The sequence below is a fragment of the Brassica rapa genome, chromosome A03 (genome assembly GCF_000309985.2).
Source record: "Brassica rapa cultivar Chiifu-401-42 chromosome A03, CAAS_Brap_v3.01, whole genome shotgun sequence".
Lineage (NCBI taxonomy): Eukaryota > Viridiplantae > Streptophyta > Magnoliopsida > Brassicales > Brassicaceae > Brassica > Brassica rapa.
Genome location: NC_024797.2, coordinates 9,199,162 through 9,225,227, shown reverse-complemented (window position 1 = coordinate 9,225,227; position 26,066 = coordinate 9,199,162). Strand labels below are relative to the sequence as shown.

General features: G+C 35.5%; 6 protein-coding genes across 12 annotated transcripts; 3 read left to right on the top strand and 3 right to left on the bottom strand.

Moving 5' to 3' along the window:
* Nucleotides 1–3,319: 3,319 nt before the first annotated feature.
* Nucleotides 3,320–7,712, bottom strand: LOC103857676 (probable membrane-associated kinase regulator 3). The gene has a single exon (XM_033287723.1). The coding sequence runs from the start codon at nt 4,392–4,394 to the stop codon at nt 3,492–3,494; it is 903 nt and encodes a 300-aa protein (XP_033143614.1). The 5' UTR covers nt 4,395–7,712; the 3' UTR covers nt 3,320–3,491.
* A 5,693-nt stretch (nt 7,713–13,405) lies between these two features.
* On the top strand, nt 13,406–15,927 carry LOC103857675 (serine/arginine-rich splicing factor RS2Z33). The gene is made up of 7 exons (XM_009134900.3): nt 13,406–13,549; nt 13,765–13,879; nt 14,476–14,515; nt 14,637–14,732; nt 14,820–15,007; nt 15,090–15,191; nt 15,345–15,927. The coding sequence occupies exons 2-7, from the start codon at nt 13,773–13,775 to the stop codon at nt 15,697–15,699; spliced, it is 888 nt and encodes a 295-aa protein (XP_009133148.1). The 5' UTR covers nt 13,406–13,549; nt 13,765–13,772; the 3' UTR covers nt 15,700–15,927.
* A 241-nt stretch (nt 15,928–16,168) lies between these two features.
* Nucleotides 16,169–18,597, top strand: LOC103857674 (myosin-1B-like). 2 transcript variants are annotated; one of them, XM_009134898.3, is made up of 5 exons: nt 16,169–16,922; nt 17,024–17,073; nt 17,177–17,286; nt 17,365–17,515; nt 17,737–18,597. In XM_009134898.3, exons 3-5 carry the CDS (start codon nt 17,249–17,251, stop codon nt 18,124–18,126), a joined length of 579 nt encoding a protein of 192 aa, XP_009133146.1. In that variant the 5' UTR covers nt 16,169–16,922; nt 17,024–17,073; nt 17,177–17,248; the 3' UTR covers nt 18,127–18,597. The 2 variants fall into 2 exon arrangements, with proteins under 2 accessions (XP_009133146.1, XP_033143615.1); XM_033287724.1 differs by having other exon boundaries at nt 16,169–17,081.
* A 324-nt stretch (nt 18,598–18,921) lies between these two features.
* Nucleotides 18,922–20,576, top strand: LOC103857673 (40S ribosomal protein S5-1). The gene is made up of 5 exons (XM_009134896.3): nt 18,922–19,086; nt 19,179–19,273; nt 19,687–19,958; nt 20,042–20,245; nt 20,342–20,576. The coding sequence occupies exons 2-5, from the start codon at nt 19,181–19,183 to the stop codon at nt 20,394–20,396; spliced, it is 624 nt and encodes a 207-aa protein (XP_009133144.1). The 5' UTR covers nt 18,922–19,086; nt 19,179–19,180; the 3' UTR covers nt 20,397–20,576.
* Nucleotides 20,577–20,734: 158 nt separating this feature from the next.
* On the bottom strand, nt 20,735–24,080 carry LOC103857671 (WRKY transcription factor 44). Of its 6 annotated transcripts, none has more exons than XM_009134892.3 (5): nt 22,558–24,080; nt 22,232–22,448; nt 22,000–22,116; nt 21,293–21,927; nt 20,735–21,226 (listed from the first exon to the last, which is right to left on the bottom strand). In XM_009134892.3, the coding sequence occupies exons 2-5, from the start codon at nt 22,436–22,438 to the stop codon at nt 20,914–20,916; spliced, it is 1,272 nt and encodes a 423-aa protein (XP_009133140.1). In that variant the 5' UTR covers nt 22,439–22,448; nt 22,558–24,080; the 3' UTR covers nt 20,735–20,913. The 6 variants fall into 6 exon arrangements, with proteins under 6 accessions (XP_009133140.1, XP_009133138.1, XP_009133141.1 ...); XM_009134890.3 differs by having other exon boundaries at nt 22,584–24,080; XM_009134893.3 differs by having other exon boundaries at nt 20,735–21,223; nt 22,584–24,080.
* Nucleotides 24,081–24,323: 243 nt separating this feature from the next.
* LOC103857670 (adenylate kinase 1, chloroplastic) lies at nt 24,324–25,842 on the bottom strand. The gene is made up of 4 exons (XM_009134889.3): nt 25,473–25,842; nt 25,129–25,269; nt 24,782–25,054; nt 24,324–24,693 (listed from the first exon to the last, which is right to left on the bottom strand). Exons 1-4 carry the CDS (start codon nt 25,758–25,760, stop codon nt 24,550–24,552), a joined length of 846 nt encoding a protein of 281 aa, XP_009133137.1. The 5' UTR covers nt 25,761–25,842; the 3' UTR covers nt 24,324–24,549.
* Between the last annotated feature and the right edge of the window lie 224 nt (nt 25,843–26,066).

Sequence of the window (26,066 nt, the reverse complement as noted above, 5' to 3'; positions counted from 1 at the left end):
GAAAGCTACACACTTTCATGCAGCTGACACTCATCATGCCTTCCCATGGACTCTTATGATTTTCAACGAGATTTTCTTCCACGCGGATTTTTATTAATCTTTGTTAATTAGTCGGGATATAGCACAATATGAGCTTTTATTTTTAAACAAATTTTAGTTTTTTGTTGTTGCTAAAAGTGTAGAAAATGTGTAGTTTCTGAATCTTATTTTCTTTCACAGTTTAAAGAGACCCATGCATTAGTCATTCAAATCAGTTTTTTAACAGAAAAATTACATGTATAGTCAGAATTGGTCCTAAATTTTTGGGGATTAAATAAACAATTTAGTAGGAATTTTTATTTTAAAATATTTTAACAGTTTAGAGACATCTGTTTAAGTATGTTAACTCTTAAAATTTTGGGACTTTAGGTCAGTCAATGTTTAGCAAAAAAAAAAACTCCAAAATTTTTGGGGACTTTAGGTCAACGTTTGATGCTTTTTATTTTCACACATTTTTGAGTTTTAAGACTAAATTTTACATTAACCTTAATTAAGATTCATGTATTTTCTACGTGAAAAGTTAAATTTCTTCGCCTTTATATAGTCTTAAAACTTTTTGAGTAGCAAATCATCCTGTAAAATCCAAATGGTTCGTAGTTGAATTCGGAAACAAGGCGTAAAACTCAATTTTTCTTGATTTCCGTCTGGAACACTTTTGTTGCTGCAAGACCAATTGAATATGAACAACGGACCGGATATTGAATATGGTATGCTTGTAGCTAACGAACTTGGCTATCTCTAGAATAGTCGAGCTACAATTCAAATTACTAGGTTAAATAGAAAAAGATCCTACAACGGGTGAAGTCAATCGTAAAATTATATCAAAAGCTCAGAGAAAATGGCAGTAAAGTAAGGTTTGGATATAATTAAATTTCGATACAAGTGGAATGACTTTGGGTTTGAGAAATTAGGGATTAATATAAACATACAGTTTAACTTTAGTTCGATCTTTTAGACTATCTTAACATGATATTTCAAAAGCAGATTTCGCTTGTCGAGACAAATGAACAAATGATAGATTATAGATGGAAATGTCTTTTTATTTTGTTGAAAAAGAAGAAGATAGAAATGTCTTTAGTAATCGAGTGAAACTGAAGGGTACTAGAAAATTCTAACTTTTATAGCATTGGACAAAGTTTAAAACAACAGTTTGCAATTGGCACATAGCAATTTTCGTTGTAACATTTAGTTTCTCGGCTAGTTTATATTATCAGATGTAAGTTTCTCCACACATGTCAAACAATTAGTTGCAATCTTTGTTTATATTAATTTTAATAGGGTTGAAATTAAAAAAAATAGTAGAGATAAGTTGAGAAGTAATTGTAATTATAAATAGAAAATAGAAAACGTACGACTTTGTGAAACAAAACAAAAATCCAAAACAGTTACAAAATTGAAAGAGATGGAAAACAATTTTATGTTGTGAATTCAATGAACTGAATAAGATAATACTGAGCTTTCAGAATAAATCATTGAGTGTTTTCAAGGTACATCACTATATCAGTCGTTTAAGTTTCAAAGTCTAATTGTTACATTTTACCATTTAACGGCATAGAAAGCTTTGGTTGACCAAAACCCCCATTATAGTTTGCCATATTCAAATTTTATATATCCTTTATTCTAATAATTATAAAATCTTCATAATATAACAAATCACATCAGAATTTTAACATTGAGATGAATAAGATTTTATTTTTTGGAACGTTTTTTTCTGTTTCCAGGGTTAATCCTGGAAGCTGAATAAGATTTTATTTTGGGTTAATCCTTAGGAATTTTTTAGTGGACCCAAAAGAAAAGGAGGAAGCAAACTGAATAAAAGTGACTTTACAGCAACACTGGTATCCATATGTTTCTTTACATATGTTTTAAAAAATATAGGTTGTTGTATTTGATGTCAAACCTAAAAATCCATATATTTCCCAGCAAATTTGTTGTAATAATAATTCATAAAGATACCATGCAAAATAAATATATGTCAAGACGTTATCATATAATATAACTCTTTTGTTTAATTTGTCTACCACGTACAGTACAGATAGAAGGAGGCCCATTTTTTGGGTCCAACTTTACATTCATATAAATCTTAAATGTAACCCCGCAAAAAAAAAAAAAATAGCTGAAAGTATCTTTTAATAAATTTATTTCCAATTATAAAGATTTCAATGATTGTGAGCTTCTTGAAGTTTATCACTACAAGTGATATATGGTCCCATTGATGATCCATTTGATATATTCAAAGCCATAAATTAGATATTGTAAGATTTTGGAGTGAGAAATATAGTTGGTTTGAAATGTTTGAGCAGTGAAATGAAATTACATATAAATTTAACTTATAAGATATCAAATTTGTAATTTATTGTGATTAGTAACAATAACAATACATAAATGAATAATATATATAGTTATTGTCAATAACAATTCATGTGATCTCTCTAGGCTCTAGATGATGAGTTAGTAAATGCAAAAGTTATTAGAGTTTCTGGTTTTTTTTGACACTGGTCATATTCTCAATTACATTATATAATATATATTTTTATTAATTATATATAATGATCAACTATTGTACCATATGAGTGAACAAAAAAAAACTATTGTACCATATGCAATCATGATGAATAGTTTCACAAATAACAATTCTACGATGTAAACTATCTCCGCAACATTTTAACTGATAGATGGTATTATGAAATTTGCGATAGAAATACTTTTTCTGCAGCACACCACGACCACAACGAACAGATTTACTTGTAGCACTCCAAAACTTTCCATAAACTTACATCTTATAAAATGTAATATATTGTTTTCTATAGAACCGTTAGATTTTCCATTTAGTACCGTACTCATAGAACACGAAATAATTGCAAAATGAATTTAGTGAGTTGAAAATTGGTTTTATAGCATCTCCAACTCCACTCTATTTTTCATTCTAAAATAGAGTTTAGAGTAAAAAATATTTCAATGGTACTCTATTTCAAAAATAAGTTTACTCTAAATACAGAGTAATTTGTTTTTTTTTGTTCATCACTCTATTTGCTACTCTATAATAGAGTACTATTGGAGCAAACTAAAATTCTCTATTATAAAATTACTCTATTTTAAAGTAAAAAATAAAGTAAACCATTGGAGATGTTCTCGGTACACCAGTTTAACGTTTACTAATATCTTCCACTATATGTCACAAGGCATTGATGGAATAAAATCCTTACTAAGAAAAAGTCAAAACATATTACATCATATAAATTCAAATGCTTTCTTTGAATAAAATGTTAAGAAAAAAAAAAAGCTGGTAACTGTAACTATTCATTTTCATATATATCCATTACATAATATATCTGCAGGAAAACTATTTAGTAATTTTATAGCATTAACACAGAAAGAACCTCAAATTTACCAAACTTCTACAAAAAAAAAACACACACACATAATAATCTTTAAAAAAAAAATAGAATCTGTCATTTCTCACTGTCACCGCAAGTAGAAACAGATGTTCTTGAAGAAGAGAACTCAGATTCAGCCACATTGCTCTTCCTTGTGGTGAACGATTGCTTACAATGCTTAATAGCTCCTTCAATGGAGTTGTCAACCTCCGAGCTCGCATTGCTGCTTCTCATCAGCGTCTGCAGATCCAAAGACCCGTTTGATCCAAAACTGAACGAAGACGAAAGTGACGACCTCGAGGAAGAAGACAAGGAAGAACATTTTGCTTGAGAATGCCTCTGTATTACACCAGAGAACGAACTTCTGTGACTCAATGGAGGATTTGAGGATTCTTGTTTCCCTAGTGGGTTCTTGTTTTTCGAGGATTTAGAGTTCTTGATCCCGATCTCTGATGAATCTGAGCATCCTTGTCTTGAGAAGAGAGATCTTATGTAAGCACGTGAGGCCTTGAGCTTCTGAGTTATCGATGACTGTTTAATCTTTTTGCTCTTTCCAAGATTCTCGTTGAGCTCGTCTTGGCCTCTTACTTCGATCTCGCTGCTACTGAATCTCCCTGGCAAAAATGCGGCGGCGCGTGGGGAAATCGGAGTATCTTTTGCTGCAGTGGAGGAGGAGGAGGAGGATGCGAGAAGCTTTTGGACCATTTGGAGACGAGGAGGGAGGTGGAGAGGAAGGAGTTGACCTTTGTAGAAGAGATCGTCGGCGGGACATGTGGTGGATTCGCCGGAAGCTACGGCGGAGGAGCACATTTGGAACTCGAACTCTCGGTTTTGCGGTGGCGAGGAGGTGACGTCGAAGCTGATGAAGCTTGAGGAGTGAGAAGTAGAAGAAGAAGAAGAGAGATTGATCTCCATGTCTATGTAATCATCATCATAAGACATAACTTGTGTTCTTGTTTCAGGTTCATGCAACTCCATTACGTATGTATGTAACTGTGTCTGAATCTTTCTCTCTCTTTCTCTTTGTGTGGTTACTTACTTCAAGGGGGACTCAGAGAACTGAGAAGAGCTCATGGGAGGTTGTGAGGAGGGAAAGAGCATCTTTTAAAGTGATATTTCTTCAATTTATTGTTATTTCTTTCTTTTTTTCATTTTTAAAATAAATAAATGCCTAGGTGGCTACTACTATTATTTTTTCTCAGTTTTATAACATTTGAATTTTTATACTTTAATTATGTAGTAAGTAAAGATTGTAATACATCCAAACTATGTAATTATTTTATCGTCGAAAAGATTTCCATTTTCTTTAGGGGTTTCCTCATTTTGATATCACGATTTCAAACTTTACCGTTGTATAGACTTTTATTAATTAAAGAATAGACCAACGTTGAGTTGGCCTAGTGGTAAAGGGGTTGCGGCTGTAACTTCCGCCACTTGGGTTCAATTCACGGCGGGAGGGACTATTTACAATGCTTGGGTTTCCGGCAAAAAGGTGAAAACACCTTTTTTTACACCAAAAAATTAAAGAATATGTTTTTTTTTTGGAAAACTAAAGAATATATTTTTAATTAATAAAAAACACATTAAACGTACACACAATATATATGGGTTATTACTGCGAGTCTACCTATATGATTGGTGGGTTCTACAATAGAGTAAAAACGGTATAACAACAGAATGGGGATGAAACTATAACTTGTGATTAATATATTAATTTAAGTATGAATGTGCTAATTAAGCCTTAACTTCCATTAAAAATGCAATTTCCCTTACAGACTCATCGACTCCCCACTTTATCAGAATACTAAAAATAGAAGCTCAAAGTTTTAAATACACGAAGTAGATGGTGTCATGGTGGTTTAATGGTATTTGTTCATTTGAATTGAGTGTCTAGCTAGTTACTAATTTAATCAAATTAGGAAGGGTGGTTTACACATCAATCTTCTCCCGAATACCAAGAAAATAATAACCAAAAACCTAGAATTTTGAAAGTTTCATACAAAATAGATTCCAAAATACCACTGGAATCTTAAACATAGTATTATCTTAAATAACTAGTTTGTAACAAATCCCAAAATTTAAAAAGGAATTCATAAATAATATGGTGAAATTCACATGACGGTTGGACTCAACACGAAGATCATCAAGAAAGTGTGAAGGCAACAACACTTCTAAAGTTTATTGTCTTTGCTTAATTTGTCCGTTTTTTCCTGTACATGGAATATTTTTAACTTTTTATATATAAAAATGCAGTTTTGTATATATACATAAGAAAGAATAGTCCGTTAAAACTACATTTGAAACCATTACAAATAGCGAGGATGAAACAAAAAAATATAATCGACAAATGAGTTTGTTGATCACTTGATCTATTTTGAAGTCCTCAATAGATTTTGTTCACATTCCGCTCGTACTCTTTGCCCCTTTGCAACCTTAAACTGTTTTTCGATTTTCTACTTTTCGATAAATACACATGTTGCTACTAACTTCACTAAAACCAAAGTTTGGTTTTCAACTTGAATACTAAACTGTCCATCGTGATCCACAATACTAAACCCTTTTTTTGTTTGACAACCACAGTACTAAACCTAATACTCCAACTTAACTAATTAAGATATTGACTTGGCACTACAAGAAAACACAAGATTAACGATGAAAATTAACGAGGAAAACTGGTCCTCGTAAATTTACGTTGACTTTACGAGAATCTTACAAGGAAATTTACAATCAACGTTAGTTCATCGTAAAATAACGAGGAAACGATTTCCTCGTAAAAACCACGCAAGGTAACTTCGTTTTTACGAGGAAAAACTGTTTCCTCGTAAGCTCGACGTAAAAGTAGCATCTTCTTTACGAGGAAATAGTTTACGTTTACTTAACGAAGAATTTTCGAGTCCACCCACTTTGTAATTGTAACACGTTTTTTGTTTCGGCTACCTTACTAAATTCCACATAATCACGAGTAATGAAAATGATGATGTTTCTGGTGATGACGAAAATGTCGATGTATCTGACTGATGTATTTGTGTTTTAATATGACTGATTTTCAGACTTAATCCATGTGATTTGATGGATTTAATCATGAAAATCTATTTATATAATTTAATTTTATGTAATGGGGTTTGAATTAGAAAGAAGAGATTGAGATTATTAGTTAAGGAATTGTGGTTTTAGAATTTGGGGTTTAGAATGGATAGAAGAGATTGAGATTAAAGGGAGGATGGGGTTTGGGGTTTCGGATTTTAGGGATTCAAACGTAAACATAGTTATTTCCTCGTAAATTAACGAGGAACTTACGACGATTCTTAAAAATAAAGAACGCGGCACTCGTTAATTCCAAGTAAGCAGAAATCGTCGTAAAGACCTCATAATAAAAAACGCTGGCCTCGTTCATTCCTCGTAAAAATAAAAGCGGGCCTCGCTAATTCCTCGTAAATTAACGACGATGTAACGAGGAAACGAAACGGGAATAAATTGGTTTGCCGTGATCAAAGTTACACCTCGTGGACAAATCATCAGTGGAGAAGAACCACCATTGCAAGAAGAACAGATAGATGAAGTTGAGGTACCTGAACAACAAATTGATGACATCCTTCTCATTGATCCGCATAATCATGAGTACGAAGATATTACCGACGATGCCACAGACGAAGCTGTTGAAGACGAGTTTAATGAAAATGATGATGTTTCTAGTAATGACGAGAATGTCGATGTATCTGATTGATGTATTTGTGTTTTAATATGATTGATTTTCAGATTTAATGCATGTGATTTGATGGATTTAATCATGGAAATCTATTTATATAATTTAATTTTTGTAATGGGGTTTGAATTAGAAAGAAGAGATTGAGATTATTAGTTAAGGAATTGTGGTTTCAGAATTTGGGGTTTGGAATGGATAGAAGAGATTGAGGTTAAAGGGAGGATGGGGTTGGGGTTTGGAATATATGAAGTAGAAGATAAGGAAGATAAGGAAGAAGGGGTCTGGGGTTTCGGATTTTAGGGATTTAAACATAAACGTAGTTATTTCCTCGTAAATTAACGAGAAACTTACGACGATTCTTAAAAATAAAGAACGTGGCACTCGTTAATTCCACGTAAGCAGAAATCGTCGTAAAGACCTCGTAATAAAAAAACGCGGGCCTCGTTCATTCCTCGTAAAAATAAAAGCGGGCCTCGCTAATTCCTCGTAAATTAACGACGATGTTACGAGGAAACGAAACACAGGCCTCGCGAGTTCCTCGTAAATAAAAACACGGGCCTCACGAGTTCCTCGTAACTTTACGAGGAATTTACGACATTTCATAATTTCCTATATATACACGCGAGTTCTCACTTCCCATTTCGTCTCAACTTCCTCTCCCTTTTGTAGCTATGGTACGCTCTCTATTTCCTCTCTAATTTGATTAGTTTAGGTAGATTAGGTGGTTAGTGTAGGAAATTTAGATAGTTTTACGGATTTTATGTTAATTACTGTTGATTAGGTGGTTAATGTAGAGAACTTAGTTAGATTTATAGAATTTGTTAATTATTGTTGATGTTAATTTTAGGCGAATCATCATCCGTCACACATGCCGACGCAGATGTAGAGAGGAGGAGTGAGGAATTCTACCGGGGATGAACGACCCTTAGTTTTTTTTTTTTCGTTGGTTGTATTATAAATTCAAAAATTATTTATGTATAAATTATTTTCGTATTTAATATTCTTTTTAAATTAGATTTTTATTAAATAATTAAATATATTGTTTTTTTTTAATCTGGAAAATATAAACTCAAAGTAAATTCGTAGCTAAATTACGACAATCTTACGTGGAAATTTTACGAGGAATTAACGAGTAAAATATTTACGTCAACACTACGAGGAAAGATTAACGAGTATTTGACGTGGAAACATTTACGTGTTATTTACGAGGAAATGTTTTCAAGGTATTTACGAGGAAATGTAGCGTCCCCCTTACGTGGAAGGGTTACGTGGTTTTTACGACGAATACTTTGCTTCGTCTTTACGAGGAAATGTTTTCTCGTTAGTTTACGACGAATTAGCGAGGAAATATGCGTTACGACGAACAAATAACGACGAAACGTGTTTCCTCGCTAGTTCCTCGTAAAACTGATTTTACGACGAACTTACTACGAATTTCGCCGTCGTTAATGTTGTGTTTTCTTGTAGTGTGGGTGTAGATCTAAAATTACTATATATATCTGAAAAAGAAAAAATATGGGAATTGCTGACACAGTACAGTACTTAACAAGATGGCTGTTTAATTGAAAAACACATATTTAGTTTACTTACTTAAGACACTGATACTCCGTTCTACACCCAAATTCTAAAAACCATGAAAGGGTTGAATACTAACTTTATTTACAAATCTCGTATCCAAAAATTAGCAGTTCGCCCCAGTTAGTCCGCTTTCTTTAGATAAAACACATGTATATATGTGTGTGTGTCCAGGGGCGGACACATGTGCATGGGTATGGAATCATGTGCTCCCTATTCTTTTTTATTTTTTCTTAAATAGTTAAAGTTTATTTGGTTAACTTTCTTAATTTAAAGAAGATTATGCAAAAGTGCTCCTAATCTTTTTCTTTTTAATATCGGTGCCTCCAGCTATAAATGTGTTTAGATCCGCCACTGTGTGTGAATGACAACTGTCCCATAAAAAAACTTTTCAAAACCAATCTACAATCTACGAACACTAGCTGATTGCACACAGAAAATATTCATGTAGTGACTAGTGAGTATATATAAATTGTAGCTACAAGTTTATAGCAACAATACTGACTAAAAATGACACTGTTATGACTAACCAACCGTACCAAACTAACCCAACAATTTCCTCAGAGTTTAGCAAAGAGAGAAATACAAAACGGCTATAAGACCAAACATCACTCCACACAAAACTCACGGTCATAGCCATGCTAATAAGATTATAAAAATTAAGTACATAAATCATAGCCATACTTGGAGCAAAGAAAAGAAAATCTTCTCTATTCTTTCCCTCGTGTCTCATTGGCCACAATAACAACGGTCACGTGAACAGCAAATGAGCACAAACGGTAGCTGACGAAAGTCGCAATCTTTTATAAGAAAAATCACAACTGTTTTGTTTCAAAATGCACACCTCTAGCTTGTTTATACGTATCAAAAAGTTATATATTTAATCTATAAAGGGTAATAATTGTTGCAGGTTGTATGCGTTAGTGGACATAGCACCTTTCATCCCCACAGGCGAATTCTATTTTCTCAAGTCTTTTCGCTTTCTACTTTCTTTATTCATTAAACAATCACATGTAAGTTATATACTATACTGTCCCTTTTCTATCAAGTAAGGAAACTTAGCAATAAGATAAAAGTAAGTTTACTTTATACGTCGTATTTATACATTCGGTCATTCGTTGTTAATATTTAGTTGGTAATTTCGTACAAATCATGTCTTAATTTGATGTTGGAGTGAACTGAAGTGGGAACTCTGTCGTACACAGCGAAGTACATAAACAGCTGAGTGACTTCTTCTCTATTTCAATCATTGAAACACCTCAAAAAAGTAAATGCTTACCAAGAATCTAAAGTTTCAGCATTCTGATACTGAACAGATACATAAAGATGTGGAATGATGAACACCTACACTTGCAACTTCCAAAAACATCCCAAACTGTAAATAAACAAACGACCGATGAGTCAAATCCAACAAAAAAAAGTTACTCTAACTTATACTATATGGTTGGCCCCTATATGGTTTAAATAACATAACAAAGAATAAGTAAATAATGAAAATAGGATTGGAAAGTTAATCCCTAAATTAAACAAAGAACCAAAGTAGGAATAAGATTCAGAGTAACTTGAAAACAAATCATTTATATTCCACTGATGTGTTAATGGAGTTGAGTAGTGGGAAGCCTCTCAGTCAAAACATATGCACACCATAAAACCACCACACTTCATATAAAGGTCTCCACACTTGATATTAATGTGGACCTACCTTTTTCTATTGTTGTTATCGTTCCTTACCCTTTTTTTTTTGAAACTTATTGTTCCTTACTCCACCTTATAATAAGTGGAGGACTTCAAACTGTAAACGAGCAGCTGTATCCTTAGCTACCACGTAATTCGAATTTGAACCTCTTGAAATATTATTAAAAACTGTTCAGGTAGGACTCAGCCAAGACACCAGATGATAACAACAAAAACTATTCGACTGCTTTTGCAGTTTCTACCAAAAATATGTCAATCAAATCAAATTGGATCTCATTATTTGTCTAACTTTTAAATATTTTTTTTAGCTTTGTTATTTTGTGATCCAGTTGAAGCAAACAAGTTGTGACAGTGTCACAGTGCTTACAAAAATATGGTTATAATACTGAATGATAAAATTTAAATAGAGGATAATAGTTTGATCGTTTGTTTTGTTTGCTTTTGCATAATTGTTTATTTGTTAAACTATTGTTTTTATTTTGTTTCAAAAAGAAAAAAACAAAACTTTCAGTTGTGTGTGTGTGTCCCGAGTTTGTTATTTATATGTCTGATGAAAAATTCAAATCTTTGTGTTTCTTGTAAAAAGTATATTTACATCTATTCTATTAAAACAGCAGTGTGACCCATTGATAAAAAGTTATGTCCAACATATTTTATAACTGAATTTAAATAATTATCTAAATATATGATGTAACTAACTTCTATAACTACCTTCTAAGCATTTACGTGGGTCAAACTGCCTGCATCTAAAATATATAGCATCTAAATATTTCGCCACTTTCGATAACCACTTTTAGACTCCAATTTTAAAGAGCTACGTATACATGGCAACAAATCTGGATTTTAATCATATTTTTGTATTTTTTTCGTTGCTGCTTTTTGAGTTTTGATGGTTTAAAATCGAATGTTTAGTGGTAGATCTATCATAAATGATTCAAAACTATGTTAATAACAAAGGAAAACGATGATAATCAATGGAAAATGACATTGACGGCTGAAAAGTAGGTCTGAAAGTCGCATGGGATGAGGATAGAAGACGGGGACAAACTGGTAATTTACATCTTATTAAAGAAAAAAATGATATTTAGCAAAAAAAATCACAGATTGGGTTTTGAACCCGTGTTCAGGGTATTAAAAACAACTCAGGACGCCACTGAACTAACGAAGATTTACATTTGCTATCCCATTATTTAATAAATAGTACTTTTAAGATTAACCATTTCAACTTTTCAAGACTCATTAATTATTTATTAATAATTATTATTTATATTAATTTAATATTTATTAATTAAACCACTAAAATAAAATCAAATTGAATAACAAATGATTAAATCAATAAAACGTAATGCGGATCTGAATTACCTCAAATCTTTTAAAAAATAGTTTCATTTTAAAGTAAAAAAAATAAATTATATAAACTTTATTTAATAAAATTATAGAAAAAAGTTTAAAACACACAAAAATGATTTATATAAATACAGAGCGAGTTAATAATATAAAACATTTTATTTAAATTAAAATATTAAAAATAAAATCAGTTTAAGTTTAATAACGGGCTAAATAAACAAAATCATAATACGGATTATAATTATTTGGAATCTTCAAAAATTTAGTCATATTTAAAATAACAAAAATAAGTCATCTAAATAAACTTAAGACAAATTTCATAAAAAATATAATACATAATTTATTAAAAATTATACTTTTTATTACGTAAAATAATTTTTCAACAAAAAATATCAATCTTCTACTTTTTAACATAAAAAATATACCCGCCCTTCTGAAGGGCGGGTCAGAATCTAGTTTTAACTTAAAGACCCAAACATAAATATCTCAACGTCTGAAACAACTGGATTCTCAGTTTTTTTTTTTTGAACACCGTAGCTGCGTAGAGGACGTACCAATCAATCTGAATATACAAATTCTTTTGGTAGGTTCAATAGGCAGTAAACGTATTGTTTTGTATGAAGGTGTCGACAAATCCATTTAGTTCGGTAGAGGACGTACCAACCACACTCAATGCATTTCCAATTCACGTTTTTTTTCAAACCAAATTTGCAACAAGGCAAGAAACATTTGCCCTCGTAGTTTCCACGATATTTTGTGACAATGATGTTAAACATATCAACTAGCTAGAGAGGAAAATGAAAGTTTTTTTTTGTAACAGCATAGGTAGAAGGAATTCACTTTTAACTTAATTGGGAGCTAATTCAGTAAATACTATTTAAATACATTGATAATATGTAAAAGGTTCACAGCTGTGAGTAACGACATCTGGATTCGAATCCGGTTATCCGAAACGCTTTAAATAGAAAGAAAACGTAGATTATGTGAATTTCATGGTGATTAGTCTCTTAACTTAGAAAGCTTATGGAATCACACCACAATTATCCAAAGAAAAAACGAATTATGTAGATTAGTAAAAAAAAAGACATAGAGAAGATCAGACATGAGTTTACGTAAGAAGTTTTATGTAAAATTATCGGTTGTATAGTCGTTTGTATAATATTTTTCATAATTTGTAATATAAATAAATTAGCCATAAAAACTTATAATATATTTATTGTCTTATAACTTTAGAAGTAAAAAATTTCAGTAAGTTAATTAGAGTTATAGTCCTCTACCTCCGTCATCTACTACAGCAACAAATAACAAAACAAAATGTAACATCGAGAAAGTCTTGACTAACATTACTTGACACATAATCATTGCATGGATTTTTGTTCGTTTAGAAACATTTGGTTTCTAGAGATTACAACATGTTTATGCAGGAAAGAATCGAACGAACTACAGAACCAATTGCAATGAGTGCCACAAGAGGTCGCAGATACAAATCTGCCTGAAAGCTACCACGGTTAAAATATCTCCATGATCCATAAAACATCATTCTTTATTATGGCTTTCCTTTTAGGCCCAACAGATAGATATACCCAAATTGCTGGGCTCGTTATAATTTGAGGCCCAACAGATTGCAATACCGCGAGGAGATTCTTACCTCTTAGTCTTAGCCGTCGGTTTAGGGGACCCACATTAAACCATTACCGTTGGATTAAGTCGGTTCAATATAAAAGGCCCTCGTAACTCTTGCTACCAGACGCTGTTCTTCCCCCTTTCGGTTTCGAAATTAGGGTTTCCCTCTGTGCTCTCCTTTAATCCCCAGGTATTAACAAATCGATTGAATCTGATTGTCTGGATTGAAATTTAGTGTTTCTCGAGCTCAGATTTGGGTTTTTGATTGGCTTTATGCTTCTACTGTGTTGGGTTTGCGAAGTTCTCTCTTTGTCTCCCAAAAACTCCAGTCTGATTGTTTTGGATTGAAAGTTAGTGTTTTTCGAGCTCAGATCTAGGTTTTGAATTGGTTTGATGCTTATGCAGTTTGGAAGATGCCTAGGTATGATGATCGTTACGGGAACACTCGTCTGTACGTTGGACACTTATCATCCAGAACTCGTACCAGAGACCTTGAGCGTCTTTTCAACAGATACGGAAGGTAACTGAGTCTTCTTCTTTATCTCTTGTATCTGAAACGAATGTTTTGATTTCTATGTGTTGGTGATGAATGTTTTTGAATTTCTGAAAAGTTTGTTTGTTATTGCGCTAAGCATCGAGTGGCATAGTTCTAGTAATATACTGCTTTTTGATATTTGTATCTTTTGAGAAAAAAAAATATGGATATAGCCATATAGGTATGTGCTTTTGACACTAACTTTGTTGATTTCTGAGAATGTTTGTTTGTTATCGTGTAATAAGTATCGAGGAGAATAGTTCTAGTTTTTTTGTATACGTGAGGAAAAATTAAGGATCTAGGGTATATAGTCTATGCTTTTAACTTGGATGATCTTATTGAAGGTCTCTGGGATTTTGCCTAAACCTGGAGGTATTTGATGAATGGTGTTTGATGATTGGTGTGTGATGAATGGGTGCTCTTGGCGGAAATTCTCGCCAGGTGTATAGAGGACGCCTCGGCGGTTCTGTTTGTAGTGTGTTTTTTACTAAGTGTTTTGATGGAACATGGAGACTCAGTCTCTATAATGGTGTTTAAAGTAACGATGGCCTTACCTTTTCTGCCAACAATTTCTTTCTCAGAGTGCGAGATGTGGATATGAAGCGGGATTATGCTTTTGTTGTAAGTAGAATCTCTTATATTAACAAGTTCCGTTGGTCATAGTTGTTTTTGTTGTTGTGAACTATGCATGATGTGGTCACATACACACTCTGCATGTTGCTTTTTTTCCCTATGAAAACAGGAGTTTAGTGATCCCCGTGATGCTGATGACGCGAGACATTACTTGGATGGAAGAGACTTTGACGGAAGTCGCATCACAGTGGAGTTTTCAAGAGGGGTGAGTATTATTTAGTTTGGATCTCTCTATTCAAGGCTCTTACCGTGTTTGTCAAAGTCATGGATATATCATATGGTTGTATGATAGGCACCTCGTGGCTCTCGGGATTATGACAGCAGAGGCCCACCTCCTGGATCAGGTCGCTGCTTTAACTGTGGTCTTGACGGTCATTGGGCTCGAGACTGCACTGCAGGAGACTGGAAGAACAAGTGTTACCGCTGTGGTGAAAGAGGACACATTGAGAGAAACTGCAAAAACAGTCCCAAGAAGCTTAGGTATTCAAAATATCATATATTGTAGATTATTTCGATTGAGCAAGATGAAATCGTTGTAACATTTTTTGGTTGTATGTTATAGGCGGAGTGGAAGCTACTCCAGGTCACCTGTAAGATCCCGTTCTCCTCGTCGTAGAAGAAGCCCAAGCCGTAGCAGGAGCCTTAGCCGTAGCCGAAGCTACAGGTTTGTTTTCTTTCTTGTAAACTTCCAACTTACTGGTTTGTATTTAGATGTTTCGATGGTTAGAACCTAAGAACATGATCCCTCTAAGCGTTGTTTTTGGTTTATACCCTTTTAGCGACTCCACTTGACTTGATATTTTTCTTTTATGGTCAGCCGATCAAGATCCCCTGTGAAAAGAAGAGAGAGAAGTGTAGAGGAGAGATCTCGCAGTCCGAAGAGAATGGAGGACTCTCTATCGCCAAGAGGCAGAGACCGTAGTCCGATTATGGATGATGAAGGTAGCCCAAGGATCATAGACGGGAGCCCTCCACCTTCTCCAAAGCTTGAAAAGCCAGCAGGATCAGACCATGATGGTGGTAGCAGCCCTCAAGACAATGGTAATGGAAGAAACACTGTTGCCAGTCCTGCTGTGGGACGCAGTGCCGACAGTCCGAGAGAAGACCGGAGCCCCGTTGATGATGATTACGAGGCCAACCGTGCTTCACCTAGAGGAAGCGAGTCTCCTTGACTTTGATGGCTCATGGCCTCAGGGTTGCAGGTGCTCTAGCATGTTGTACTATTGAATGAGACTGCCCCAGATATTTCCTTTCTCTTTTATGTATGTTTGCGTTGGATCTTCTTAAGTTCATGTTGTCAGAAGTTCTTTCTTTTTACCCTGTTGAGATGATGGTTAAACTTGTAAGACATAAAATGGTTGGCTTTTCATTTTCAGACAATTTTTAAAAGGTTGTTGAAAGTATGGATTATTAAAAAAACATCAAGTCGAGAAGCCATGATACTATTAACCATGGCTGCTCCAACACTAACAGCTATTCTTTCAGCTTGTGCGCGCTCTGGCGAATCAGAGATGTATTGGGTAATAGAGGGTTTGGTTGAGTCAATGAGTGACAAGAATATATCAAGAAAAAGAGCTTGATGAATCTTATTGATCTTTGTTAAACATCATCTCCTATGCATTTACTTCCCCTCAAGTTAATTGAGTTCAAAATAATTCCTGGTGGGCTACTAAGGGAGTTACTATGTAATGATTTTTGTCCTTTGTGGGGGATTTTCAAAGAGTTGCTATTTATTTTCAAATGATTTATTTTCCCATGATTTGTACTTTCCCCTTTGTTGTTGTAGTTGAACAGTTAGTAAAATTAAACCCAAAAGCTAATAACTTGAGAGTTATTAAGTGATCTTGATTGAAGTGGTGGTATTCCTAAATCCCAATGAGAGGTTGGGAGCATTAATATTCTGCATGCATATTGAGTTTTAGATCTATGGAGGGTCACAAGATTTTCCCCCTAAATTTATTAATGTCGGTACCGTCCGAAACTTATACTCCCGTCTTGTTTTTGATACATCAACAATAGTGAAATGCCGCCTAACACAAGAAGCATAACAAATGAATACACATATAAATGCAACCATGAAACTTTTAAAATTTTACTTTTGGAGAGTGTGATATTTTTGACAAAGAGATTTGTGACACTTGGTACAGCTAGAAGAGTATAACAGTTATGTTTTTTTTTCCTTTGGAATTAACGTCAAAGAACATTATGGATTTATATCTTAGCAACACCAATCAGTGTGATTCCTCTTGTTCACATGATTTTTGTCGTCTCATATAATAACGTAACAGTGAAACTTATAATTATAGTTTTTTTTTTGATAAAGGTCTTTGAAGTGCGAGAGGTTTACAAACTCACGGGAGAATTGCAGATTCCTGTCTCTGCCAAAATATCAAAGGTAACTGTCGTTTTGCTTACAAACAAGCTTATTTATTGTCCCTACACAACAGAATCTGTTTTTCTTTCAAATATAACTTCAAATTTTCTGGGGGGGTGTAGGTTTGTTGTCTCTCAAGTTAGTGGGTTTGGATCTGTGGAAGAGTATTGTGGTAAGTTGATATGTTCCTTACTGAATGAATAATAAATGTTAATCATAATGACATGATATAACATCACATTGGTCTTATTATTGTTAGTTTACCCTTTTTGCAGTTAGTAGTGAAGTTCAGCTATAAGCTTTTACCACTTTGGTTCTGGTTGTTGAATATTTAAAAGAAAAGCTGTATGACAATTGATACCTTCAATTACAACACAAGATGCAGGTGGGTTTCTGTCTCTCTCTATATATAAATGTGTTTGTTAGTATTGTATGAATTTACCCTATAAGAAATTCTATATAGAGGTCTACTGAGAACAAGCTCTGCAAGTAAGAAGATGGAGGAAGAAGAGAAGGAAGGCCTGAGAACCGTGGAGTGTCTAAGAGGGAGACTACTTGCTGAGAGGCAAGTTTCAAGGTCTGCTAAAGAAGAAGCAGAGCTCATTACCAAAAAGGTAATTCTTGTTTTAAGAAAGCTTCTGTTTCAAGATCTGAGTCTAGTCAAGAACCAATAAAGAGTCATTCTTTTTTTTTTTTTGGGGTCAAACCTTTCTATCCATTAAAACCATTAAAGAGGCATTCTTGTTGCTCAAGTACCAAGAGAGAGAGACACTTGCTCTGTTCACTTCCATGTGATTTTTGTTTCAAAGACAACATATAAATCTCTTGAAAACAGATGGAGGAGCTGGAGGAACATCTGAAAGAAGAGATCAGATTAAGGGAGAAAGCTGAGAAGCGACTAAAGTATCTGATGAGAAAGCTTGAATCCATAAAAGGGTCCCGCAGTTCTGAGAGTTCATCTGAAGCTTCTTGTTTGTCATCTGTTTCCACTTCAGCGTCCAAGGAAGAAGAAGGAGAAGAAGAAAAAGAAACCCATGAAAATGAAAATGTGAAGGAGGATAAAAGTGATCAAGCAACTGAAAATGTTGATTCCGTGGAGAAAAAGCCAAGTTCAACGCTCAAAGATGGGTCCTCTGGTGAAGCAAGTGTTGTTGATTCAACCTCAAGTCATGAAGGAGAATCACAGGCTGGTGAAGACTTTTTAAACTGGTCAGATACAGTTTAAGCGTTCAAGAATCAAGAGATACATTTCTCATCCCCTAAACAACCTTGATTCAAATTTCAGAACAGTTTCTCCCTGAAGCTACAGCTACTAATAATACTATATAGTATAATATTTTGTGGAATCTTGATGGATTAAGGCATGAAACTGAAGAAGGTAGAGAGGAAAAATGGAGAAAAAGAGAAAGGAAGGAGAAGGGGCATGTGACCATGAAGGGATTAATTGGGGTTTAGGGACACATTTGAGTTGGGCAGTAGTATTAAATTCAAAGTGTTAGTAGATATAGTGAGGACGACACACGTCTGTCTCTTTCTTGTGTTTTATTTTTGTTATCAAAGAATGAAAGTGACGTGTCTTGGAAACTAGTCATGTTACCGCATAAATTATACCATTCATTACAATTCAGAGATTGGCTTGTGTTCTTTTTTTTTTTTTTTTTTTTCTTTTTTCATTTCTACTGAACTAGTCGTCTAATTATGTTTGATATTATGGTTTTGATGCATTAGTATATCTATAATGTCCGTGATTTTATGAATAAAATTTGCATTGGAATTGTGTTGAGTGTTGTAAACGGTGTGACAAAATGAGTAAGTGCATGTCCTTACAGTAAATTTGCAAACTCAAGATCCTAGCATTGTTGATGGCAATAGAGATAACTTGAACCGGTCTGCATGCCTATGAGGCTATGATCATCGTTAGCTTCTATACAAGAAACCGGCTATTAGTATAGTTAAGACGTCCATTTCGAGAAAGAGAGAGTGAATACAAAAATGATGGACCATCAGTCATAAGTAGACAAAACCCAATGGGCCCATTATTCGAGCCCATCTGGGTCCAATAAATTCATCCAAGAGATTTAGGGTTTCGATTAATTCATTTTAGAACAACCACCTTCTTCTTCAAGCAGCAGCGGCTGAAAAGAAACTAAGTTCTCTCCTCCACACGACACTTACAGAGTTTAAGGTATTATTCCTTTCATCTTCCTCTGCTTTGTCGGTTCTCTTGTAGCTCCGTATATTGCGTGTTCTCAGCTAATCCTCTGTTGTCCTTCCCAGCCATGGCCGCCGCCGTAGAAATCGACGCTGAGATTCAGCAGCAGCTTACCAACGAAGTCAAGCTCTTCAACCGCTGGAGCTTCGATGACGTTTCGGTAATTTCCTCTCTACCCTTGGCATCATTAATCTATTATGATTCGAGAGTTACATTAGCTTCATTGTCTGAATTAGACATAACTCATAAAGATGAATAACTTAGCTAATGTTTTGTTTCTTGTCCGAAAAAAAAAATTGTCTTTTGTTTACATTCTTGGTCTTGAGATGCTGTTTGGTTTATTTTTTTGTTTACTAAATTTCAAGTTTTCATCAATGGCTATGTTCTTCTTAGTATTGCAAATGATTAGGCTGAAGTCTATTATGATGCTAGAGTTGCATTTTGTTGGAAATTAGATATTACTCATGAAGATGTGTAACTTAATTAATGTTTTGTTTCTTGTCCGAAAAGTTTTTGTCTTTTATTTCTTGTCAATACATTCTGGTTTTTTGATGTGTATTCGTGTTATTGTAGGTCACAGACATTAGTCTTGTTGACTACATTGGTGTTCAGCCGGCGAAACACGCAACCTTTGTTCCCCACACCGCTGGAAGATACTCTGTGAAGAGGTTCAGGAAGGCTCAATGCCCTATTGTTGAGAGGCTCACTAACTCTCTCATGATGCACGGGAGGAACAACGGTAAGAAGTTGATGGCTGTGAGGATCATCAAGCACGCCATGGAGATTATCCACCTCTTGACTGACGCCAACCCCATTCAAGTTATCATTGACGCCATTGTTAACAGGTAAGTCACTGAAACTTTGTACATTATTGCGTGTTGCCTCTATGAATGGTTTTCTCATGATGTTTGTTTATTGGGTGAGACAGTGGTCCACGTGAAGATGCTACTAGGATTGGATCGGCTGGTGTGGTTAGGAGGCAGGCCGTTGATATCTCTCCTCTAAGACGTGTGAACCAAGCTATCTTCTTGCTCACCACTGGTGCACGTGAAGCTGCCTTCAGAAACATCAAGACAATCGCTGAGTGCCTTGCTGATGAGCTCATCAATGCTGCCAAGGGATCTTCCAACAGGTAATACTCCTTCTATTGTCTGTCTCCTAAATGTCTTCCCAGTTGTGTTTGTTAGCAGCTAATACTAATAGCATCTTGTCTTGTCTGTCTTTGCAGCTATGCCATCAAGAAGAAAGATGAGATTGAGAGAGTTGCTAAGGCCAACCGTTAAGGGATCTTCATTTTCCCTGAGTTTGCATTGTATCTCAAAGACCTCTTTGTGCTGTTTTCATTAGCTTTTGGATACATTTAAAAAGTTTCTTCTCTATCTTGGATGAAGTTTTGACGCTTTAAACCACTTTTGTTCTTGATCAAATGGTTTCATCTTTAAGAATATTTGATCTTTATATAAGTAGGTATCTCTAATCTAAAAGTTGTTTAATTACAATGATTATATATATATACATATGCCACTCCACATTACTGCAATATACACTAATCACCCCCAATATACTTAATAAATAAAAGGAATACACAAAATGGTTGTGTACTAATATCTGTTCGTCGCAATTAAAATGAAACACTCTTTTTATTTGCTTTTTTTCTGTTGTTTATCAAATAACAATTATCTTCTCGTCCTTACAACTTTGATGTAAAATAAAATAAATTCACAATGGAAACAAGAAATTGATTGATTAATCAAATGTGCTATGAAGATTGAAGAAGAAGCATCAATGGAGGAGTCATCATCAAATGGCTTGATTAGAATGTTGTGAGGAGGTAAAGGGAAGAGTAGGCGAAGTTGGAGGTCTCAAGTTCAAATGGTGATTGTGTTTACCTTCATAGGTTGTAATGAAAGCTCTTGGATCATCACTAGCTCTCTCAACATGTTTCCTTGCTCTGCAGTTTGCACTCGTGCATCTGTAATAACTTCTCGGATGCGCATTGCCTCCAACCACTTTTTGACCGTACTTCCTCCACCTGAATCCATCTTCAAGACTGTCTGATTCCACTGAGCTTTGTGATACTCCTGTTTGACTTGCTTGCTTCTCGTTCTTCCTGCTATCATCAACAAACTCAGTGTAAGCCTAAATGCAGAAAGTGGTGTCTGAAACAATATAATCTTACCTTCTCTTGCTTCTGCTAGGATCATCAAGCTCTCCTTCATCACACTGGCTACTACTTCTACAACCAGAATCTGAAGTCCCACCAGTCGAGTTCGCCGATCTTGGAACAGCAAACTCGAATGGTGTTATTACACAACCCTCATTCATCTTCTCTGCTATGCTTTTAGATGAGTCATTGCTTTGATTGCTCCAAAGAGGATGGAAACAAACATTACTAGAGTCTTGTCCTATTGATCCTTCCGAAGCTAGCTCTCGTTGTGGTCTCTGAAACCCTGAAGAGGATGATGATGAAGCGCGCCGCGGAAGAGGACAAGACGGTTTAGAGTGATTATGTTCACCTTGATACACAATCTCTGAGACCAGACCACCCATTGATCTCTCTACTTTCTTCTTGACCGGACATTTAGGGTGTGTGCATTTGTAGTAACTCCTTGGACAGTCACTTCCTTTGACTTGCTTCTGTCCGTACTTCCTCCAGTTGTATCCGTCTACTGAAGATCTGTCTCCAGCCGATGTCTCTGATTCTTTAAAGGATGGAACCCTAGGGACTAGGTTAGGGCGTGTACCTTGGCTCACACTCTTCCCATACGGTACTGCTTCGCTTTGTCTCCAAACCTGTTGGTGATTACCCTGAAGCTAACAAAGAAAGAGTTAAAACGAGTTTCCAAAAATATCTTGATCTTGTAGAGCCTTGAGAAAGCAACTTACCATATTAGCCAATGCGGAGACAGTTGCTTGGGAGACAAGCTTTGCTTTAGGTTTATAAACTACATAGCTTTTGGTATCTGAATCATCACAAGACTTTCCTTTGTCATTTCCTTCCACCTAAATATCATCAGAGAGGCTCCCAAGTGTCAGAAAATGCAAAGTGGAAATTAAAGATTCAAAAAGAAGATTAGAATGTCAAGAAATAGACAAGACAAGTGGTTAGATGAATCACCTGTGGACATGAGACCGAAGCTGCCGCTGCCGCTGGCTGTTTAAACCTCAGAGTCTTTGGTCTTATAGCAGCGTCTACAGTCTCATGGGGAGGAGATACGGTAACTGAATCAGTTAAAAGATTAGCGAATGTCCTGATGCTAGTGAATGAAGGCCTTGAAGCAACTGGTTTTGCTATTACCACTCTCTTACTCTCTTTCACCTCCATTATAGTCAACCTTAAACAAAAAGATTAAGTTTGAGCTGTGAGAAACATCAAACCCTAGCATACAAGATCTTGATCTATATAGAGCTTTGAATAGCATAACTAAAGAAACTTGCTGATACCCATGAGAGGACAAAGTAGTACTCACGGTGAGAGAGATCTGAAGTTCTGAAAACGATTTGAAGAAAGGAGCCTTTGTAAAGTAGTTAGGAAGAGATCCGGGGCTGATCCGAACCCGGTTTTTGGGGTTGTGGCTCGTTGATGTATCGGTCGTACCAGTTCGGTTCGTTGAGGACTAGCCGACACTAAGGGACACGTGTCACGGTAGGGCACGTTAGATGAGATGGATCAAGGTCCGTACTTTAGATGAGCTTAAGTCTATAGTGATGAAGAAGGTGGTGAAAAGGAAAGAGAATGAGACGGATAGTTTTCGTTGAACGTTAGTTGAGTTTATAAGCCCCTTTGAATGTTAGTTGGGAAACGCGGCCAACGGAACGGCGGCGTTTTGTTGTTTTGTTGAAGGGCCAGCGACCAAAGGGACTTGGTTGGTTGTTGAGACACGCGCACGAGCTTGTTCTGTTCGAAGTTCAACACGTGAACTGAACCCATACCATCTTATTATTAGTAGAATAACTTGAGCTCAATGGTACCGAAACTAAACCGGTTTGTTTCTTGTTCTCGTCCCAGTTTTCCATATTATATAATTAGACGTGGATTATATGGAACCTATACTAAAATATTATTAATGCATAATTTAAGGGTTAAAATGTCTCACCAGAGTGATTTTTCAACGGAAGCATTTAACAATGGTTAGTTTGAAGTTTTCAACAACTATTAGTGTTGACATTAATCCCAGTCTAACAACACAGTTTGCTAGGTTAGATAAGAGTTATTAGAAAAGTTAGTTAAGCTTTGTCAATGTACATAAATTCATTTGCACACAGTTATAGCATTTCATTAAAAATGCAGTTTCCTGTGGAAATACTATTGGTGCAGTGGTTGGTTAAAGGTCTATTAATTCTTGCAAAATTTAAAAGTCATATTTAACATAAATCTTAAATTTAATGCAGTAGAACTATTGTATGTGATAAAATTGATATTATATTTTTTAACACAAATAAAAATACTATTTTCCGATGCTTTAATCTTTATGACTCTTATAGACAATGATTAAAGAACTTGGAACCTTTTTTTTAATAGAATTATTGAAAAAATTGATTGGGCTTGATCAGTGTGCTACTATTTTCCTATTCCTTTATAGCTTTGCACCTTATAGTTGAAGACATTACAAGAACTCGAACTTTAAACTATATATAAAAATCGATATCTGATAGCTCATTACAAAGTTCAGGACAGTGAAATTGGTTTGGAGTACAAAAATTAACCATTGCACTAGTACGCTTTTTGATTGACTAACCGAACATCAAACCAGTTTATGACTCAAAATGTATAGTCACCAAAGGGATAACCGATACAACACTATTTAAGTCAAAGCCAGTGATTGAGCTCAGTGTGTATGTGAGACAGTGAAAGAGACCTCTCAAAAGTACATGTTGGTTACTGTGATTTAACTTGCGAGATAAGTTGTGTCCGGCTTAGCCATTTGAGTCTGATTTCACCATCCATGATAGAACCTCGCAATTTCTCAGAGACCTCAAACGCAATTTCTCACGAGGACTGATAATTTAGCAATCATTTCCACCTCAAATTACAGTATGTAAGGAACAGTTCTATCCCGAACCGCCAATTCTAGGACAGACAGGAGCTGGTTATACGTTCCATTAAAACTTTACTGTATGCGGCTGTTTTACTTTACTGTCTGGTTGTGTGCTTTAACCAGCCAGCTCGGCCAGCCGCAAAATATTACCACATCCAACAACAAACATGATGATCACAATTCAAAAGAGCATAGCACAATAACTAACAAAGTAGTGTAGAAGTATTGATACATTCCTGTAACTAGAACAAGCTCATAAACAATCATGATAATAGTTTGCAAAGTGTGTATGATTATTCTCTGAACTGAGGTATAAAAACAATCTTTTATTTCCAACACAAAATTGATTAAGCATATGTCTTCCACATGCAAAAGAATATTAATACCGGTAGGTGAACTACGCTGCGGCAGATTGTTTCTCCTCGTAATCATCAAGCCTTAAGGCTTCTAATAGCCTTGGCCAAGACTCCGGGATGCCTCCAGGTAAGTCAAACTCCATAAGCTTTCCCTTGCTACGGTAGTATTCTTCAAGAGGCTGGCTCTGCATTATAAAAAAAAAAACAAATAATACTAATCATCACTTGTATCATCAAGTGAAGGCTCATCTACAAGATCGAGAGGGATCTTACGGTTTCATTGTAAATACGAAGCCTTGCTTTCACAACCTCTTCAGTATCGTCAGCTCGAGTGATGAGCTTTGACATACACTGAGGTGGAGGGAGAAGCGGATCCATGCTGATCGTAGGCTTCCCATTCTCACCCTTTAGGTTGATGTGAGCGACGTTGAAACCTTTGCCGCATTGATTACATGTTCTCCTCCCAAGGCATTTGTCAACCAAAACTTCCTCAGGTAGTTTCAGATTCACCACTAGATCGATGTCAGTTACGTCTCCAAGTATTTCCTGAAACCAAAAGACAACAGAAAACATTATTTACTTTGCTCGAATATGGCTTATAGATGTGTGAGTTTACTTACAGCTTGTCTCATGGTTCGAGGAAAGCCATCGAGAATGAAACCTGATTCACCTTTGGCTTCACCAGCCTCAAGTCTCTTCGACAATAGGTTTACTATGATCTCATCAGACACAAGCTTTCCTTGGTTTACAATCTCTGATAGCTGCACCAAAGTAACAGTGGAGCTCAGAACCATTACAAGAGACACAGATACACGACACAATGGACTTAAGTTCATTAGATCTGTTCGAAGATAGATGAAAGTCAACAGATCCAATCAACGATAAGAAATGAAACACGATTTGCTACTTTCAATCAAAATCGAACATAGACGAGACGGAAAGGGAAAGACAAAAGTGACTGCACCTGTCGGGAGAGAGGACCGGAGGAAGCAAGCTCCTCGCGGACGAGATCTCCGGTGGCGATGTGAGGAACACCGAGAAGGGTCGAAAGTCTGCTAGCGTACGTGCCTTTTCCGACGCCGGGGCACCCTAGAAACACCCACTGCACGTTCCTATCCTTGGCGAGAACCCTGCTAGCTCCGCCTCCGTGAAGAAACGGCGAAGCGTGGCTAACTTCGGCCGAGGTGGAGTAGAATCGGCTTCCGAGGCCAAAGAGGGAGGAGGATCTCGCCACGCGCAGTACTCTCGCCATTGCAGAGATAGATAGAGAAATGGGAGAGAGAGATAGAGTGAAGAAGCGGCTTGAATGTTAATAGCTTTACCCTAATAACGAGAACGAATGTTCCTTCCATCTTAAAAGGATCTTTAGATTCTTTTCCCATTTTGCACTTAACTTAGCTGACGTGGCGTTTACTTTTCTTACAGAACATGCTTACGTCACTAGAAACGTGTAATAACTCAACTCCACGAGATTAATTAACCATATGAGAGCGTTAAACTTAGATTTCATATTAGATTCGATGTCACTATCAAAGCTTGCTTCTCATGTTTTCAGAAG

What these genes read in the sequence shown, in the direction of transcription:
- LOC103857676 (XM_033287723.1), bottom strand. Translation starts at nt 4,394, where the DNA reads ATGGAGTTGCATGAACCTGAAACAAGAACACAAGTTATGTCTTATGAT.
- LOC103857675 (XM_009134900.3), top strand. Translation starts at nt 13,773, where the DNA reads ATGCCTAGGTATGATGATCGTTACGGGAACACTCGTCTGTACGTTGGA. An exon ending in AGCGGGATTATGCTTTTGTT is followed by an intron (nt 14,516 to 14,636) that starts GTAAGTAGAATC and finishes CTATGAAAACAG; the next exon opens with GAGTTTAGTGATCCCCGTGA. An exon ending in CAGTGGAGTTTTCAAGAGGG is followed by an intron (nt 14,733 to 14,819) that starts GTGAGTATTATT and finishes GTTGTATGATAG; the next exon opens with GCACCTCGTGGCTCTCGGGA.
- LOC103857674 (XM_009134898.3), top strand. Translation starts at nt 17,249, where the DNA reads ATGACAATTGATACCTTCAATTACAACACAAGATGCAG. An exon ending in AATTACAACACAAGATGCAG is followed by an intron (nt 17,287 to 17,364) that starts GTGGGTTTCTGT and finishes AATTCTATATAG; the next exon opens with AGGTCTACTGAGAACAAGCT. An exon ending in CAGAGCTCATTACCAAAAAG is followed by an intron (nt 17,516 to 17,736) that starts GTAATTCTTGTT and finishes TCTTGAAAACAG; the next exon opens with ATGGAGGAGCTGGAGGAACA.
- LOC103857673 (XM_009134896.3), top strand. Translation starts at nt 19,181, where the DNA reads ATGGCCGCCGCCGTAGAAATCGACGCTGAGATTCAGCAGCAGCTTACC. An exon ending in ATTGACGCCATTGTTAACAG is followed by an intron (nt 19,959 to 20,041) that starts GTAAGTCACTGA and finishes TGGGTGAGACAG; the next exon opens with TGGTCCACGTGAAGATGCTA. An exon ending in GCCAAGGGATCTTCCAACAG is followed by an intron (nt 20,246 to 20,341) that starts GTAATACTCCTT and finishes CTGTCTTTGCAG; the next exon opens with CTATGCCATCAAGAAGAAAG.
- LOC103857671 (XM_009134892.3), bottom strand. Translation starts at nt 22,438, where the DNA reads ATGGAGGTGAAAGAGAGTAAGAGAGTGGTAATAGCAAAACCAGTTGCT. An exon ending in TCTCCGCATTGGCTAATATG is followed by an intron (nt 21,928 to 21,999) that starts GTAAGTTGCTTT and finishes TTTCTTTGTTAG; the next exon opens with CTTCAGGGTAATCACCAACA. An exon ending in CCTAGCAGAAGCAAGAGAAG is followed by an intron (nt 21,227 to 21,292) that starts GTAAGATTATAT and finishes TGTTGATGATAG; the next exon opens with CAGGAAGAACGAGAAGCAAG.
- LOC103857670 (XM_009134889.3), bottom strand. Translation starts at nt 25,760, where the DNA reads ATGGCGAGAGTACTGCGCGTGGCGAGATCCTCCTCCCTCTTTGGCCTC. An exon ending in CTCGAACCATGAGACAAGCT is followed by an intron (nt 25,055 to 25,128) that starts GTAAGTAAACTC and finishes TTTTGGTTTCAG; the next exon opens with GAAATACTTGGAGACGTAAC. An exon ending in TTCGTATTTACAATGAAACC is followed by an intron (nt 24,694 to 24,781) that starts GTAAGATCCCTC and finishes TTTATAATGCAG; the next exon opens with AGCCAGCCTCTTGAAGAATA.